General features: G+C 39.7%; 1 protein-coding gene across 1 annotated transcript; it reads left to right on the forward strand.

Annotated features, from left to right (window-relative positions):
• The first annotated feature begins 976 nt into the window (after positions 1 to 976).
• lrrc18b (leucine rich repeat containing 18b) lies at positions 977 to 2,517 on the forward strand. The gene is made up of 2 exons (XM_030093362.1): positions 977 to 1,237; positions 2,101 to 2,517. The coding sequence occupies exons 1-2, from the start codon at positions 977 to 979 to the stop codon at positions 2,515 to 2,517; spliced, it is 678 nt and encodes a 225-aa protein (XP_029949222.1).
• Positions 2,518 to 13,915: the final 11,398 nt, after the last annotated feature.

Below are 13,915 nucleotides of genomic sequence, written 5' to 3' on the forward strand. Positions count from 1 at the left end.
CTCAGCTTTTCTGTTCAGTTTCCATCTCTGAAATGCTCAAAAAACACACAGCACAGTTATAGATACAGTGTCTTGTCTGTTAGTAGAGGGGCTCACCTAAATCAGAATTTGCTAATATTCTAATTTAATTTGAATTGATGAACACACAGAGAATTTAGAATTCAAATGAGGTTAAAATGACTTATAAACATCATAATCTATGAAATCAATGAGGTAATATTATTGGAACTTATCTTACAAGTCACAAATACTTAACAGTGGGAGTCAAAGGTGCCAATAGCTGCTTTACTAATGAGTTCACACTGAATAAATGGCAAAAAGCATGCTCTGTACATTTCTTTAACTGTCTGAATGAAAGAACGAGAAACTAACTGTAGTAGAACAATAATAGATCAGCATAGAGAAAGTGTGCAGCAAAGTAACAGAAGCATGAAAAAACTGAAAATACAGGAGAAAAGCATGTCAGTGAGCTTCAGAACAGTCTTCGAAACAGTTGTTATGATCTTTCAAAAATGCCTCCATAAGAAAACAGCACTAACAGCTCAAACTGTCCCAAGAGTAGCAGCACACTGAGCAGCAGTTGCCGGGGAACCCAGGAAAACAAAGTCCATGTGAGTCCAGGCTAGCAGGAAGGCTTGAGAAGGAGATCACTTCTGTTTGGAAATGTTTTCAGGTCGAACGGGAAGGAATAATTAAACTGGTAAGAAATGCATTTCTTCTGTTTCTAAGATTTGATTGAAAACACTGCTGAACACACACACCCTGTTAAATGTTAATCTGCTTTGTCATGGAGCAGCGAGGGCCAGCCTGACCCATATTTCCTTTCAGGAAAAAGGTAAAACTTGTCTTCTGTTACAAGTGGCTGGTCTCTGGTTGGTAACACCATCTTCTAGTTCCAGTTTCTCTGTCAACCCAGTTGTCAAACAGCTTCGATGGTTACTGTTAACTACCGGTTCCTGTTTGTCTCTGCAGCAGCATGGCGAGAGGAAAGAAAGCCAACAAAAAGGCCAAAGGGAAGGTGGTCACCTTGAAAACGGCTCAGAAATGTGTGGAGCTGACCTTGGACGGCAAACAGCGGCTGGACCTCAGTTTGAAGGAGATCGCCGCCGTGCCAAAGTGCGTCCAGAAGCTGTGTCACGTGGATGAACTGGACCTGAGCAGGAATCTGATCACAAAGGTTCCTTCTTTTATTGATCAGTTCACCAGCCTCTGTGTTTTGGATCTGCACAGCAACTATGTGAGCATTACTGCATTACTGTCTCTGCTTTCTTCATGTATCCTGCATGTTCACTGCATTGTCAATCAAAATGGTATGATCACATTACATTTTGATTCAGTAACATATGCTGTTTGTTGTTTTATTTGTAGTTGTTCACACAACATCATTTCCAGATCAAACCCATCATTTTTGCATTATTGTTTCTGAAAAGTTTCACTTTTCCACTGCAGCATTATGAAAAAGATGTAATTTTACATGACAGCGCCAGAAACACTGACGACAGTGTTGTTTTTTAGGTAGGGCCACAATATGCGATAAAGATTAGCAGCGTTTCAAAAAGTTGCGTTTTCCTCTGTTTGAATAGAGATGGAGCATTTTCAAAAAGTTCCACCTCAGAAGCCGATTTAAAAAAGTTGCATTTTCAGTTGCTCCAAGCCTCATTGTCATGTAAACTCACAGTGAAAACTCAGCTGAAGTTTTATTTTCACTTGAAAACTTTGGGTAAATAAAGAAACCGGACACTCTCTCACTGATACTTACGCTGAGAAGTTGCTTGAAATTGCATAATATTGCTTTAGATTTGTGAATGAAACAGTAATGAAACAAAACATTTTTAGAGTAACTTAAACATTTTTTTAAAGGATTTTGTTGCTCTGTCTTTTTTTTTGTTCTTAAAATTGCAATGGAGACTTTTCTGCTGACTGATTTTCACCATCAATGAGAAGCGTTTGAGTTCTCTTCACTTTGTGTTTTTTCACCCCGTTGATGATGTTTACCTTCCAGACACACCAGTCATTCCGTGGCGTCGTCTTGTCTTGTCCTAAACAGTTTTGCCAGACCTCATGCTCTCAGTTTTTACCACGCTGATGCTTGCCTTGCAGATAGAGGAGCTCCCGGTGATTATCGGCCGCCTCCAGAAGCTGCAGGTTCTAAACCTGTGCAACAACCGTCTGACCAGCCTCCCCCACGAGGTCGGCCTGCTGGCCAAACTCCACACGCTCAGCCTGGGTCTCAACCGGCTGGAGGCCCTCCCCAGCTCCGTCGGCGCCCTGAAGGAGCTCCGCAGCCTCGGCCTGTCCGACAACCGCTTCACCCGAGTCCCCAGCTGCCTCAGCAGGCTGAGCAAGCTGGAGAGGGTCAACCTGGACCGGAATCCCATCGACGCCAAGCAGACGTCCGGCGCGGAGACGGTCACAATAAGTCAGGACTTCCACCTGGTGAAAGAGAGCTTCTTGTGTCTGGACTGTCTGAACAAGTGCAAGACTGACAGACAGCTGGGAGAGAGTGAAAGCCCCTGAAATCCTGGGAATGACCCTCACCATCAATAACACCTTCTGTCAAAGTTCAGCTCAGATTTTATTCTCACTTGTGTGAATTCGTCTCCTTTCACTGCACTGTAAACCTTTGACTGTTTGAGCTAAGACTACAGCACCACCTGCTGTTTCCACGCTGACATTTCAACAATTTGAGCACATAGATGCACTGTGCACAACATGATGTAACAGCAAAACAGCAGAGTGCCATTGCATTATTTCCCCATAGAATAGCAGTATTGTTGCATCTTTGCGCCACAAACTCATTACATTATTGCATCATAACATCGTAGCATCATTGAATCATTGCATTGTAGCATCACAGCATGGTAGCATTATAGCCGTGTACATTTTACCATTTAGCATATAAGCGTTATGACCTGGAAACATTATAGGAGATGTAATTGATTTTTTGTATAGAAAAACACGTTGGTTTCATTGTTAACATGCTATGTTTCTTTAATGACCTATATTGAAAACAATAGTGAAACATACTGTTTTGAGCCAGACAACAAGACACTAATCTGCTTTATAGCAATCCTCAATTTTTTTTTTTTTTTTTTGTTCCTTGGACTGATCATCAATGGAAGCCTGATGTGAGAGCACCAATAAAGAAAAGAACATTCAACAAACAGTCAAGAGGAGTCATGCCTATTTAAGAGTACAGCAAAACATCAAAACATCATTGATACTGCTTCAGTCCGTCCTCACCTGGATCAGCTCCAGCTCCTTCCAATGCTAATGAAGTGCAATAGAAGGAAAAGTTGACTGAATTTAAAGGTAATTGCAACATGCTGCAAACAATCAGCACACTGTTCATAGCTTTGTTCTTTCTTTTTAAAAATATTCTACTCAACTGTAATAATTACAACAGTGAATAGTTTTGTGCGTTTTGTGTTTATGAATGCTGGGAATGGTTTGTGGAGTACATGCGTACAGTGTGGCTATTTAACGTCCTTTCAGGTCACACAGACACAAACAAAGCGCTAAAAAACAGTACAGACAAAATTGCAACATTGTCCAAAAATCATACATAGTTTACCAATTTTACAAATTGGATTTTAGAATTCCTCTTCAATTTGTCTATAGGATCCTCTGTCCTGTTGTGAGTGGCATCCCTTCAAGTCCTTGTCAGATCTTGATGTCAGCTTGTCGGGTTGCAGGTCTTACATGTCTCCAATTTCTTCTTCTTGGCTGTGAGGAAGAAACATCGGGTCAGTTGAGATTTTTTTTACCATGGCTTGAATTCAACTACAGCACAGTGCCTGCTAAAATATGAAAATATCAACCGCTTAAAACCGGAGACATGGCGAGGTCTTGTGTCTGGTCAGTCACAACAGAAACCATGTAAAGGTAGGTGACTGTAAACGATGTGGCTTCGAGACTAAAGCACCATTCCTGCAAGTGCAATCAGAAATAGGACTAGCTATTCATTAGAGTTGACGTACCAGCGTGGTGCCATTTTGTATTCCATCAAAAAGGAAGAAGAAGAAAGAGGAATCCTGTCTGTTAAGAGTCTACAGGAGAAACTGTGTTCTCATCAGCAGTGTTTAAACCAGAGGAAAAGCTGTGCAGTGTGAGCACTTCCCCCATTTCCTTCTGTTTGTTTCACACATCACCTTTAAAAATGGTGATGCTAGTAAGAAAAAAAGCAAAAAGCAAAAAAAAAAAAAAAAAATAAAAAAATTGCACATTAATATACTCCCAAGACTTAAATCACCTATGACCTTTATAATTTGACAGGAGAATAATACTCTGCTTACCACAGAAAATCTTGCACAGTGTGAACTTGTCAGCCCACAACTGGTCGATTGTTGTCCTCAGCTCAGTGGTTTCTTTTTTCACTGTTAAAGGAAGGCGGGTGGCATAGCGGTGAGGTGTAAGTTTTTCTGTTGTCACGTTGCAATATCAATCCAAATCCAAAACAGAAAAGAAAAGTACTTTCTACTCCAAGAGAGACGATGCCGATCACGAGGAGAAAACAAAAGATACCCAGAATCACCAAGTCCGTCCGGCAGTGTCTCCTCTTTCCAGAGTTTTCTATCAGATAAGGCACTAAAAACAAACAACAACAACAAAAAGATTTCTTTCTTTAAAAAAAAAACACACTGAAGGTATTGAAATACAGCTCTCTGAGCAAGTCATTTTTTGTTGACTAGTTTTCTGCCCGAATAAAACTGTCTTCACACACACACACAAAGTGGAGATCTGTCCAGACGATCGACAAACCATATTACACACTCACATTCACAACCACAAGCACTAACGAGGTCAAGTTCAATAAATAGAGTTGAATTCAGAGGCTGTCTTGTTGTGTCCATACCTGTGTGCTGAGGCGGTGCAGACGGTGAGGACTCCACCCAGGGATTCTCATACACTCTGAGACTTTCTGCACTTACGTAGATGTCCATTCCATTTTCCTTGCCGTCCTTATGACCAGGAACATTCATGACCTCAGTTTGAGCGTGCTGTCTGTTCGACATGATTTTCAGATTGATGCTTGATGTTAAACGCTCAGTTCGTCAGCTTTCTGCACAGTCATGATTGGTTTGTTGCGGTGTGTCTGGACACCTGGGGTGCAAAAGCAGAAGAACACGAAAACAGGAAGTCAACCTGTTCATTAAAAAACACTGGATTTTGTGAGACGAACCATAAATGAGGAACAACAGCTGACAAAGCTCACAAATGGACCTCTTACATGTCAAATATAAATGTCAGTGGAGTCAGGTGAACAAACTCAGAGGCAATTGACTATTTAAACATAATAAACTAAAAACTAATTCTATAAAGAAAAAGGCTCATACAGTAATCAAAAATGAAAACAAAAAAGATTATTAGGAATTATCTGATTTAGAGAGAATTTCACACTATGTTAAACCGTCAAGTTGCGAATGAAATTAGAGATAAATCTCTTCTTTTATAAGGCCCAGAAAAGGTGAAAAAGATTAATAAGAAGCCCAACAGTTCATTAACACTCATTAAAAGATACATATTGATATTAAAATTTATGACAGTGTACATAAAGTCATTGTTGTAGTCATATAACATTCATGTGTTTCATCATATGCATTCGAGATGAATGAACAATCCTTAAAAACACAATAGAAATATAAAAAGTATAAACTGTATGCAAACATAGGGAAAACTATAAATCGATTAGGGCTTCCTCCTTCAGTTGCAATATTGCACTGTACATGTTGAAAAAAGTTCAACATTGAAAGAAAGTGTAATTTAAACATTAATCCATTTTACTTCACCCCATCAACATATGTGTTTTTGAATTGTCAGCCCTCTTAGTGTCAAGGACATATAGGAGAATAAAAATGCCATTTTCTCTCATCTTATTAAAATGAAATAAAAAAACAAAACAAGATATAACAATAAAAAAATGATGTAATGGATGTTTTTGTGTGAATGTTACAGTTGAGGGGCAGAGGAGGCCGTCGTGGGCAGGGTTCAGCTTACTGGATGAAGTTGTTCAGCAGTCTTAGTGTGTGCGTATGTGTGTGTGTGTGTGTGTGTGTGGTTTTACCAGTAAAATCCTTTGAAAATGTAATAACTGAAATGAGTAGTGTCATGATGGTGCGGCTTTGAACGTGGTGGTTGAGGTCGACTACAAGAGCGCCCCTGACTGACCGGGCTGGTAGGGGGTCTGCAGGCCCAGCTGCAGTGGTGGCAGGTTGAGGTGTGGTTGGTGTCTGGTGCTGCGGGATTCTTGCTCCTCTGACATCTTCCCTGGAAGCTGGCCCTGGGTGTGTCTCGAAGAGGAAGCAGCACTATTGACGGTTTGCTGTCAGGTGTAACAGTCTGAGGCAAGTGACAGGAGCTGAAGGACTTCATGAAAGCCCACCAGATGTTGTGCTCTGCCTCAGCTGCTTGTTGTCACAAATCTGTCTACCTAATGCACTTTCTCACAGATGAAGAAACATTTGGACCGATAACTAACAATCTTCCAGTTTAAGAATTGTGGATTATTAAGGGAAAATTACAAAACAGTTGTTTTTTTCATGTGGGCCACCTTGACATCCAGAATCTAGAAATAAACACAATTCACATTAGTGAGTAACCTTAACACGCGTACAATAAAACCTCTCTAAATTGCATATGTTGATACAGTTCTATCGATGAATGTCAGTTTTATTCATTTTAATCAAGTATAAATGAGCATCTGAATGACACAGGGTATAACTGCTCCCTCAGCACCAAGATAAGGAAAATGTGGGCTGTGTATCAGTAGTCATGTCATAGAGACGATGACCTCTGGTTGCTCCTGTTTGGTCGCCACAGAAAAATGCAATTGTATTGTTTAAATTGACACACAAATAATCTACAGGTAATGTACTATTTTGGGCACTTTTTGCAAAAATTTGCTTCCATATCTGTTTTTATATGTATTTGTGTTTCAAAATAAACTAATATATAAAGACACTATATTAAAACATGCATCTCGTGAGTGTAAAACATGCAAAGAGAAGAATATATGAATTGGTGAAATATATTGCAGAAAGGAGCTTAATGTTTGTGTAAATGAAGAGGCAAATGGAAATCTCACTTTGTGGTGGTGATTGAGACAGAACATCTGACACAGAACATCTAATTAAGCATTATTTCACCTTTTCATGACAACTGTATTATCTGATGGCAGTGTTTTTTTTTCAGCAGGTAATGACACAAACAACAGTTCAGGGTTTATTAAGGGTTACAGCAACGATTTTGACTTGTTGACTCAACAGAAATTCAACATATCTCAATCCAATTAGTCGTCAGTGGGTTGTGATGATCACAACAGCCGTAACACATGGTGGTACCACTTCATAACTTATTGAACTTAAAGGATCTGATGTTGATTACTGCAGATTAGTAAACCTGCATTAGTTAAAAAAGACATTCTTCAGAATTTGTGTGCCTGTACATTTAAGGAGGACTGCAGAGAATTGCAAAAGAGCTTCATTTTTTTTTTTTCTGAATGGTTTGATCTTAACTGATGAAGAGCTCAACATCAATCTGGGATGTTGACTTATGGAGCCACTTTCTTTTCACAGACCCAGTATTTTCGACGGTCACATCGAGCATCATTCCAGTTGTTTTCCTCATTACGAGTTGTTACTTCTGCACAATCTTCATTTGGGTAGTTGTTGGGCTCTCCATCGTACCAGTAGCTGAAATACAAAACAACAATTATTGAAACAAAAGTTCAACAGACTAATTTTTAAGATGCAGAAGCAATGTTAGTAGTGACTTCTTCGCCTATTCAAGGTCTTTTAGATTAAAGTAAGTTGATTAATTGAATTATTTATATGTAAACCTTGTGTTCAGCAGAGTTCCGTCCACCCATCGCCACGTTGTGTCCTCTACTCTGTCAGTCAGTCCAATCCACATTGCCTTGGAATTTCTTCTTAAAAAGTCCTTGCAGAGAAAATCATTTTTCAGTCGACATCATTCTGATTGTGCATTTGTAACTCTGCACACTCGTATTAAATCACACAGACATAACCAACCTGTTCTTCTCGGCTGTCTACAATCGTCAGGTCGGCCCCTCTGCTCAGACAGTCATCTCGACTCTTCTGCCAGGTTTTCATAGTGGAGGAAATGTAATAGAAGCTGGAACGGAAATGCTCCCATCCCTCTTGGAGAATATCTGAGAGGGAAAAGAAAAGGAAAATGCCGTTAATTTACATTTGCATTATAATTTTCTTGTACATGTGAACAGTTCTTCTGTCTTTAATTGTGCATTGTGTATCTATTCGATGTGTCTGATGGGTGAGATAAGTTTTGGAAAAAAAATGGAAAATGGGTGAGATAAGTGACATATTCTGGAACTGACCTCTTCTGAGGTCTGTTGATAAACTTATGTCTTCTGTGTATCAAACTGTGTCATTGAACAGGTGTACACACTTGTATTAAGCATAAGTACATGTCACGTAAGGTCAAATGCAGCGCAAAGTAATTTATAAGGTTGATAAGGTTTCACTTTTCACACCATCTGAGCTGCATCACAGAAAAGGACGAAGCTGCAGATGCTGTCGAACTCCCCATCTCAAAATAAATTGGATGGGTCACTGATTTTTATAGATTTGTCAGGTCCTGCACAGCCCTCAGAGACTTCTGGCAGCAAATATTTAACACTTCAGGGAAAATTTTTTATCATGAATTCTGTTCATGAACCCCCATTTGGAGCTCCTCAGTACAAGCACACTGTTCCTCCAACGCGCAGTATCTGGCTTAGAGAGGTTTTAAATCACATAAAACTTTAAAAGATCCATTTCACACTGAGATCTCAGAAGCATCTACACAATTCTTTGTGGAATCCTTTTCTTGACTTTCTGAGTGAAGCCATTTATTATTATTATTAATGTACTTCCGATCTTGTTTTGCCTGTTTAGTTCTTTGTGTGTGGGCTTTTTTGTTTATGTTTTTGTTTTTGATTTAGTTTAGTTTGTCTGATTGTCCGGGGGACATATCATTTCTCACATGCAACTCCTTAAATGGGTTGGTTGGATTGGTGACAGAAAGGATAATGAGGGCTAGGTGGATGGGAGGTGAGCGAAGGGGTTATGAGTATACCAGAAGGTGTGGGTGGGCTACTTTAAAAGGGTTAATATGTTCCTTTTTCTATATGTAACTCATTTAATACCGATTAAACTGTATAAAAGCTGTGTGTGACAGGCTGTGACCCACCATCTGACTTCCCTTTTCTGTGATCACCCAAGGAGAATTGGTCCTTCTCTGAATAAACTTAACCTCAATCCAGTTATGACAGGCATTAAGGAAGACTTGCACAGATGGAGAACGCTACCTGTTTCCTGCCTGGGTAAGATTAGTGTGCTCAAAAGGAATATATTGCTTGGGTTATTGCAACCTCTACAGATGTTGCCAAATTCAATTTCCAATCCTGTTTGTGTAGATTTGGATAAAATGTTCACACACAACTGTGATTTAGCGCCACTGAAGGACTGCTCTTTTTGTGAAATAAGAAGCTAAAAGTTGAGGTTTAGACACTATAGTCCAGAGGTCTCCTAACTGGTCCAGAAAGGGACGCTGTGGCTCCTGGTTTTTGTTCCAACCAAACAGGAGAACATCAGACTCCACCAATTTCTTCAAGTGAGTCCACCTGTAGACTTGGTGAAATAGGGGGAGTCTAGTGGAGGACCTTAACTGCCATAATTAAAAATAAATACTGAAATGTACAAATGGGCCCAATGAACAAATTTATATGCCAATAGATTCTGCAAAATAAATGCGCTTTTTTCAGGAAAACACCTCTAAAATTTGACTAAAGATGCATATTTCTTTTGTAATTTTCAACTGTTTTGATGTAAATTTGTATTAAAGCTCCCATTTATTTGCTTCTCTATGTCAGTTTAATTTCAGTAACTTGCTCTCTGTGGTGTGGAGCACCTTCCGTAGGGTGATGTGTGTGTGTGTGTGTGTGTGTGTGTGTGTGTGAGAGAGAGTGTGTTAGAATCTGAGTGTGTTTGGTTTAGGGATGAGTGGTTGTGTGTGTGTGTGTGTGTGTGTGTGTGTGTGTGTGTGTGTGTGTGTGTGTGTGTGTGTTCATAGTCTGGTGGAGCTAGCTGCAAAGAGCATCCAGCAGGAGCTTCAGCGCAGGAAGTGCCAGGGGGAGGCCTGGAACAACAGCTCCATCGACCTGGTCAGAGCCTCGGATGTAAGTGTGTGTGTGTGTGTGTGTGTGTGTGTGTGTGTGTGTGTGTGTGTGTGTGTGTGTGTGTGTGTGTGTGTGTGTGTGTGTGCGAGATTGAAAGATCCTGTGAAGTGTGTTCAGATCATTTGGTGATCAATGTACTATTGCTCAAAATCCATGTCAACTGCTTTTAAAAGTATCCTCAACTTTTGAATCACTTTTTGAAGAAAGAAATCATTTCGTTTCACATATCATAATTACTCACCATTCTGCCGCTGTAATTCTTCACTCTTCCTGGTGAGGTTTGCGTTGAGCCCCTTTAGTTCGGTGATATTCTTCAGCAGCTCTGTTCTCTCTGTGAACAGGTTGACCTTCTCCTCGTACAGCTGATTCCTCTCAGCGGTCCAGCCCTTTTCAACCTGAACCACTGTCACAGAAAGCCATGTCTGGGTTACGCATTGTGCAAAATCATGTATAACAATATGACAGTGTTTCAGCTGAACTCCACTGCATTTACAGATGTTTTTTTTTTTTAATAGTTTTTAATTGTTCCTCCACTCACATTCATGTTAATATCAGTTAAAACATATTTGTAATCCTAGGTACTGTAATGCACCATAATAGAAAAACAAAACAAAAAAAAACCAAAAAAAAAAAAAACCAAAAAAAAAAAAAAAACAGAAAATGCAATTAAATCTCAAAAAAATCATCACTTTGTGTGGAGGAACAATTTATCTTTGCTGTATTTCCACATTTGGTGGTCAGAGTTTTCTTATCAAAGTGACTGTTTTAAGAATAGTCCTTGAATAATGAGAAACCAAGACAGTCTGCTAAAGATGCATTTAGAAATCATATTCTCACACAGGATCAACAGGGTGACGACTGTGATCAGGAGGAAAAGACACAGAATTCCCAGAAACACCGCAGTAGGTCCACGAAGATCCCTCTCTTTGGAGTTTATGTTCTGTGGAACAGCTGAAAAACACACACAAATACTGACTGAAAATCCTTCATTAGATGCATTTAACTCTCTTCTGCCATTAAAAACAGATAAATATATAAATTGTATACTAGATCTCATTAAAAACAAGCTTTCTCCAGCAGTGCAAAAAAACACACATAGTTTTTAAAAACAGTATTTGGATATGGACACTCAGATAGATACTTTGCTGTTGATCTTGGGTCCTGTTTTCTTCCCCGTTCGGTGGTTTGAGCTCTTTCGCACAGTAGTTATCGTAAATTGTGGCGTTGTCGCAGCTGTCACAGATTTCCACAGGTCCATCCGCCTTTTTGTCCGCCTGAAATCTGACCTTCTTGGTGAAGTCTGGCGTGGCGTAGAGATCCTCTGACATGCTGAAGTCTGACTTTCTTTAAGTTTGATGTGCTCTCAGTTTTAATACCATTAATCTGACAACTTGGGCATCTCTATTATCGAAATGAGGATCTGCTGTTCAGAAACAGAGAAGTTAATTAAGTCATTTCTCAACTCTGTTATTATGAAGAAAAAAAAGGGGGAACTAAAAAGGTTTCAGAGCAAATTATCCAAGCTACGGAAGGACTGAAACATGAGTTTGAATGTGATTTCCGAAGCAATGGTAATTGTTTTTTAGAGACCTGCAGGTTTGACTGCACACTCTCTAATGAGAATATACTGACGCTTCCCCACAGCCTCCCACAGCTGCATTATTACGACGAGCTAATTCACTAAAAGCAACCATCACCAGCTTCTTCAGCTCAGTGAAATGAAAAAATGAAAAAAGGACTGGTTTTGACGTTGTCAAGCCCAACAATGATGATTATGGTCTTCTGACTGCTTGTATCCAGGATCACCACAGCGTACAATCAATACTTCCCCTCCATGGTCGACTTGCCACAGGTTTTATGATGGATGTGATTTGAACCTTAACCTTTCAGGTTTTATCTTCTTAAATGTAATTTCATTCTTTTTAAAGCACCATGCTTTGTTCGGAGGATTCTTAAACTTTCGTCAGTCAGTGGTTGTAGGGTCTGCCTATCTGGAGTCAATCCCAGTTAACTGAAGGTGAAAACAGCTGACTGTAACCGGGTGGCTGTACATAGATGTGTGGAGGCGTGTGCCGTCTCAGGTAGTAGAGGAAGCGGCCAGGTGGGGTGGAGTCTAAATCAGTGGAACTGCATAAAGGTGACACCCGTTGAGTTCTCCCTCTCTTTGTCTTCCTGAGCTCATGCCTGCTGCAATGTATGTGAGGCGCTGGTGTGGAGCGTCCTCTAAAGATTGAGTTAATATAGTGCAGAGCTGTGAGCAGTGAACATAGTGCCGAATTGAGTCAAAACTCAATTCAAAAATCAGATGGAGAACTCAGATTTGGCTGCAGATGAGTTTTATTCCTACAACAGGCAACAGAGTCAAGAAGTGGTTCCAGTCTGATCTTACAGCGTCTTGTATGTTCCTTTATACAGTTTCTTAGTCCTGCCCTCGGCACTCTTTTTATTTGTTTGTAACCTTCTGCACCTGTTTATCAAAAACCGTGTCTCCTAAGATCCATTTCGGAACGTTCCCTTCCCTTGTCTGATTTCACATCCCTGGTAGCACCAATAAAACCATTGTAAAAACTATCATATGATGCGGGGGGGAAGGATTTATTCTTCAGGTTGAGTCCTGAGTGAGATGCCTTTCTCTCGCTCACAGTGCTTTTTGTGTTGTGTGGGTTTATGACTCATCCTGCGAAGCTCATTGCCCTCCTTTGCCTTTTAGTTCTTAGCATCTGAGCCTCAAACCATTTTAGCATCATGCCCCTGTGTGTGATAGCATTATCATCCAGCGACTGCTCTGCTTCCAGACAGAATGGAGTTAGCTCCTGGGTTAGCTTCCTTTTGGCGTTTGGTTGTAATGGATAGTGGAGTGCTCTGTCCCTTAGTGGCTTGGGGCTCTTGCTTTGATTTCTTTGTACATATTTCTTGTTTTTGTTTGTGTTGTATTGCCTTGTAGGGTCTACAGGTCACTGTTGGAGCTCTCAATTGTCTTGTTTTCTCCTTTTTTTAGAATATTGATTGCTAAAATGAAAGTATCCTTCATATGTACTCCTGAATAAATTTCTTCTTCTGGGCTGTATTCATTTTTGCCCATACCTGTGTGATTTTGCAATGGAGAAATCTCTGAGAGATAATGTTCCAAACACAAAACTAAAAACGCAAGTGCGTGAAAAAAAATACAATAAATAACTTAACTAAAACCGTTTGGCCATATTAACTATGGTATACATTCATAGTGTTCACAGGTTGCCTTTCAGATAGGTGTTGTGGTACCCAGTCCTTCAACAAAATGAACACAACACAAGAAATAAACACTAGTAATATTATTCTGTGGATATTAATTGTATTTGTAAAGAAAGTCCTGCAAAAGCTTGAAGAGGGTAGTTAAAAAAAAATCAGGAATAATACATTTTCATGCACTTTTCATCGAGACATCTCAGAGTGTTACCATAGCCCAATAAATGACTGTAAAAACATAAATAAGGTCTGATAATGCAAATCTCATATATTCAAGTCTTTCTATGGCCTAAAACGTTTTGCAGCTGTTAGAGAACAAAGTGTTCACCCTTTGGTTTCTTCTTTTTTTTTTTTTTTTTTTTTTTTTTTCAAGAACCACGTGTAGTTTCACTGTGAGTTCAGTGCTTCTGCCTCCAGTGATAGGAGGATTAATTACTACATTTCTTGAACTTTTCTCTAAAGCCCGGCACACACTACAGGATTTTTTCAATC

The sequence above is a fragment of the Salarias fasciatus genome, chromosome 6, assembly GCF_902148845.1.
Source record: "Salarias fasciatus chromosome 6, fSalaFa1.1, whole genome shotgun sequence".
Classification (NCBI taxonomy): domain Eukaryota; kingdom Metazoa; phylum Chordata; class Actinopteri; order Blenniiformes; family Blenniidae; genus Salarias; species Salarias fasciatus.

What these genes read in the sequence shown, in the direction of transcription:
- lrrc18b (XM_030093362.1), top strand. Translation starts at nt 977, where the DNA reads ATGGCGAGAGGAAAGAAAGCCAACAAAAAGGCCAAAGGGAAGGTGGTC. An exon ending in TGGATCTGCACAGCAACTAT is followed by an intron (nt 1,238 to 2,100) that starts GTGAGCATTACT and finishes CTTGCCTTGCAG; the next exon opens with ATAGAGGAGCTCCCGGTGAT.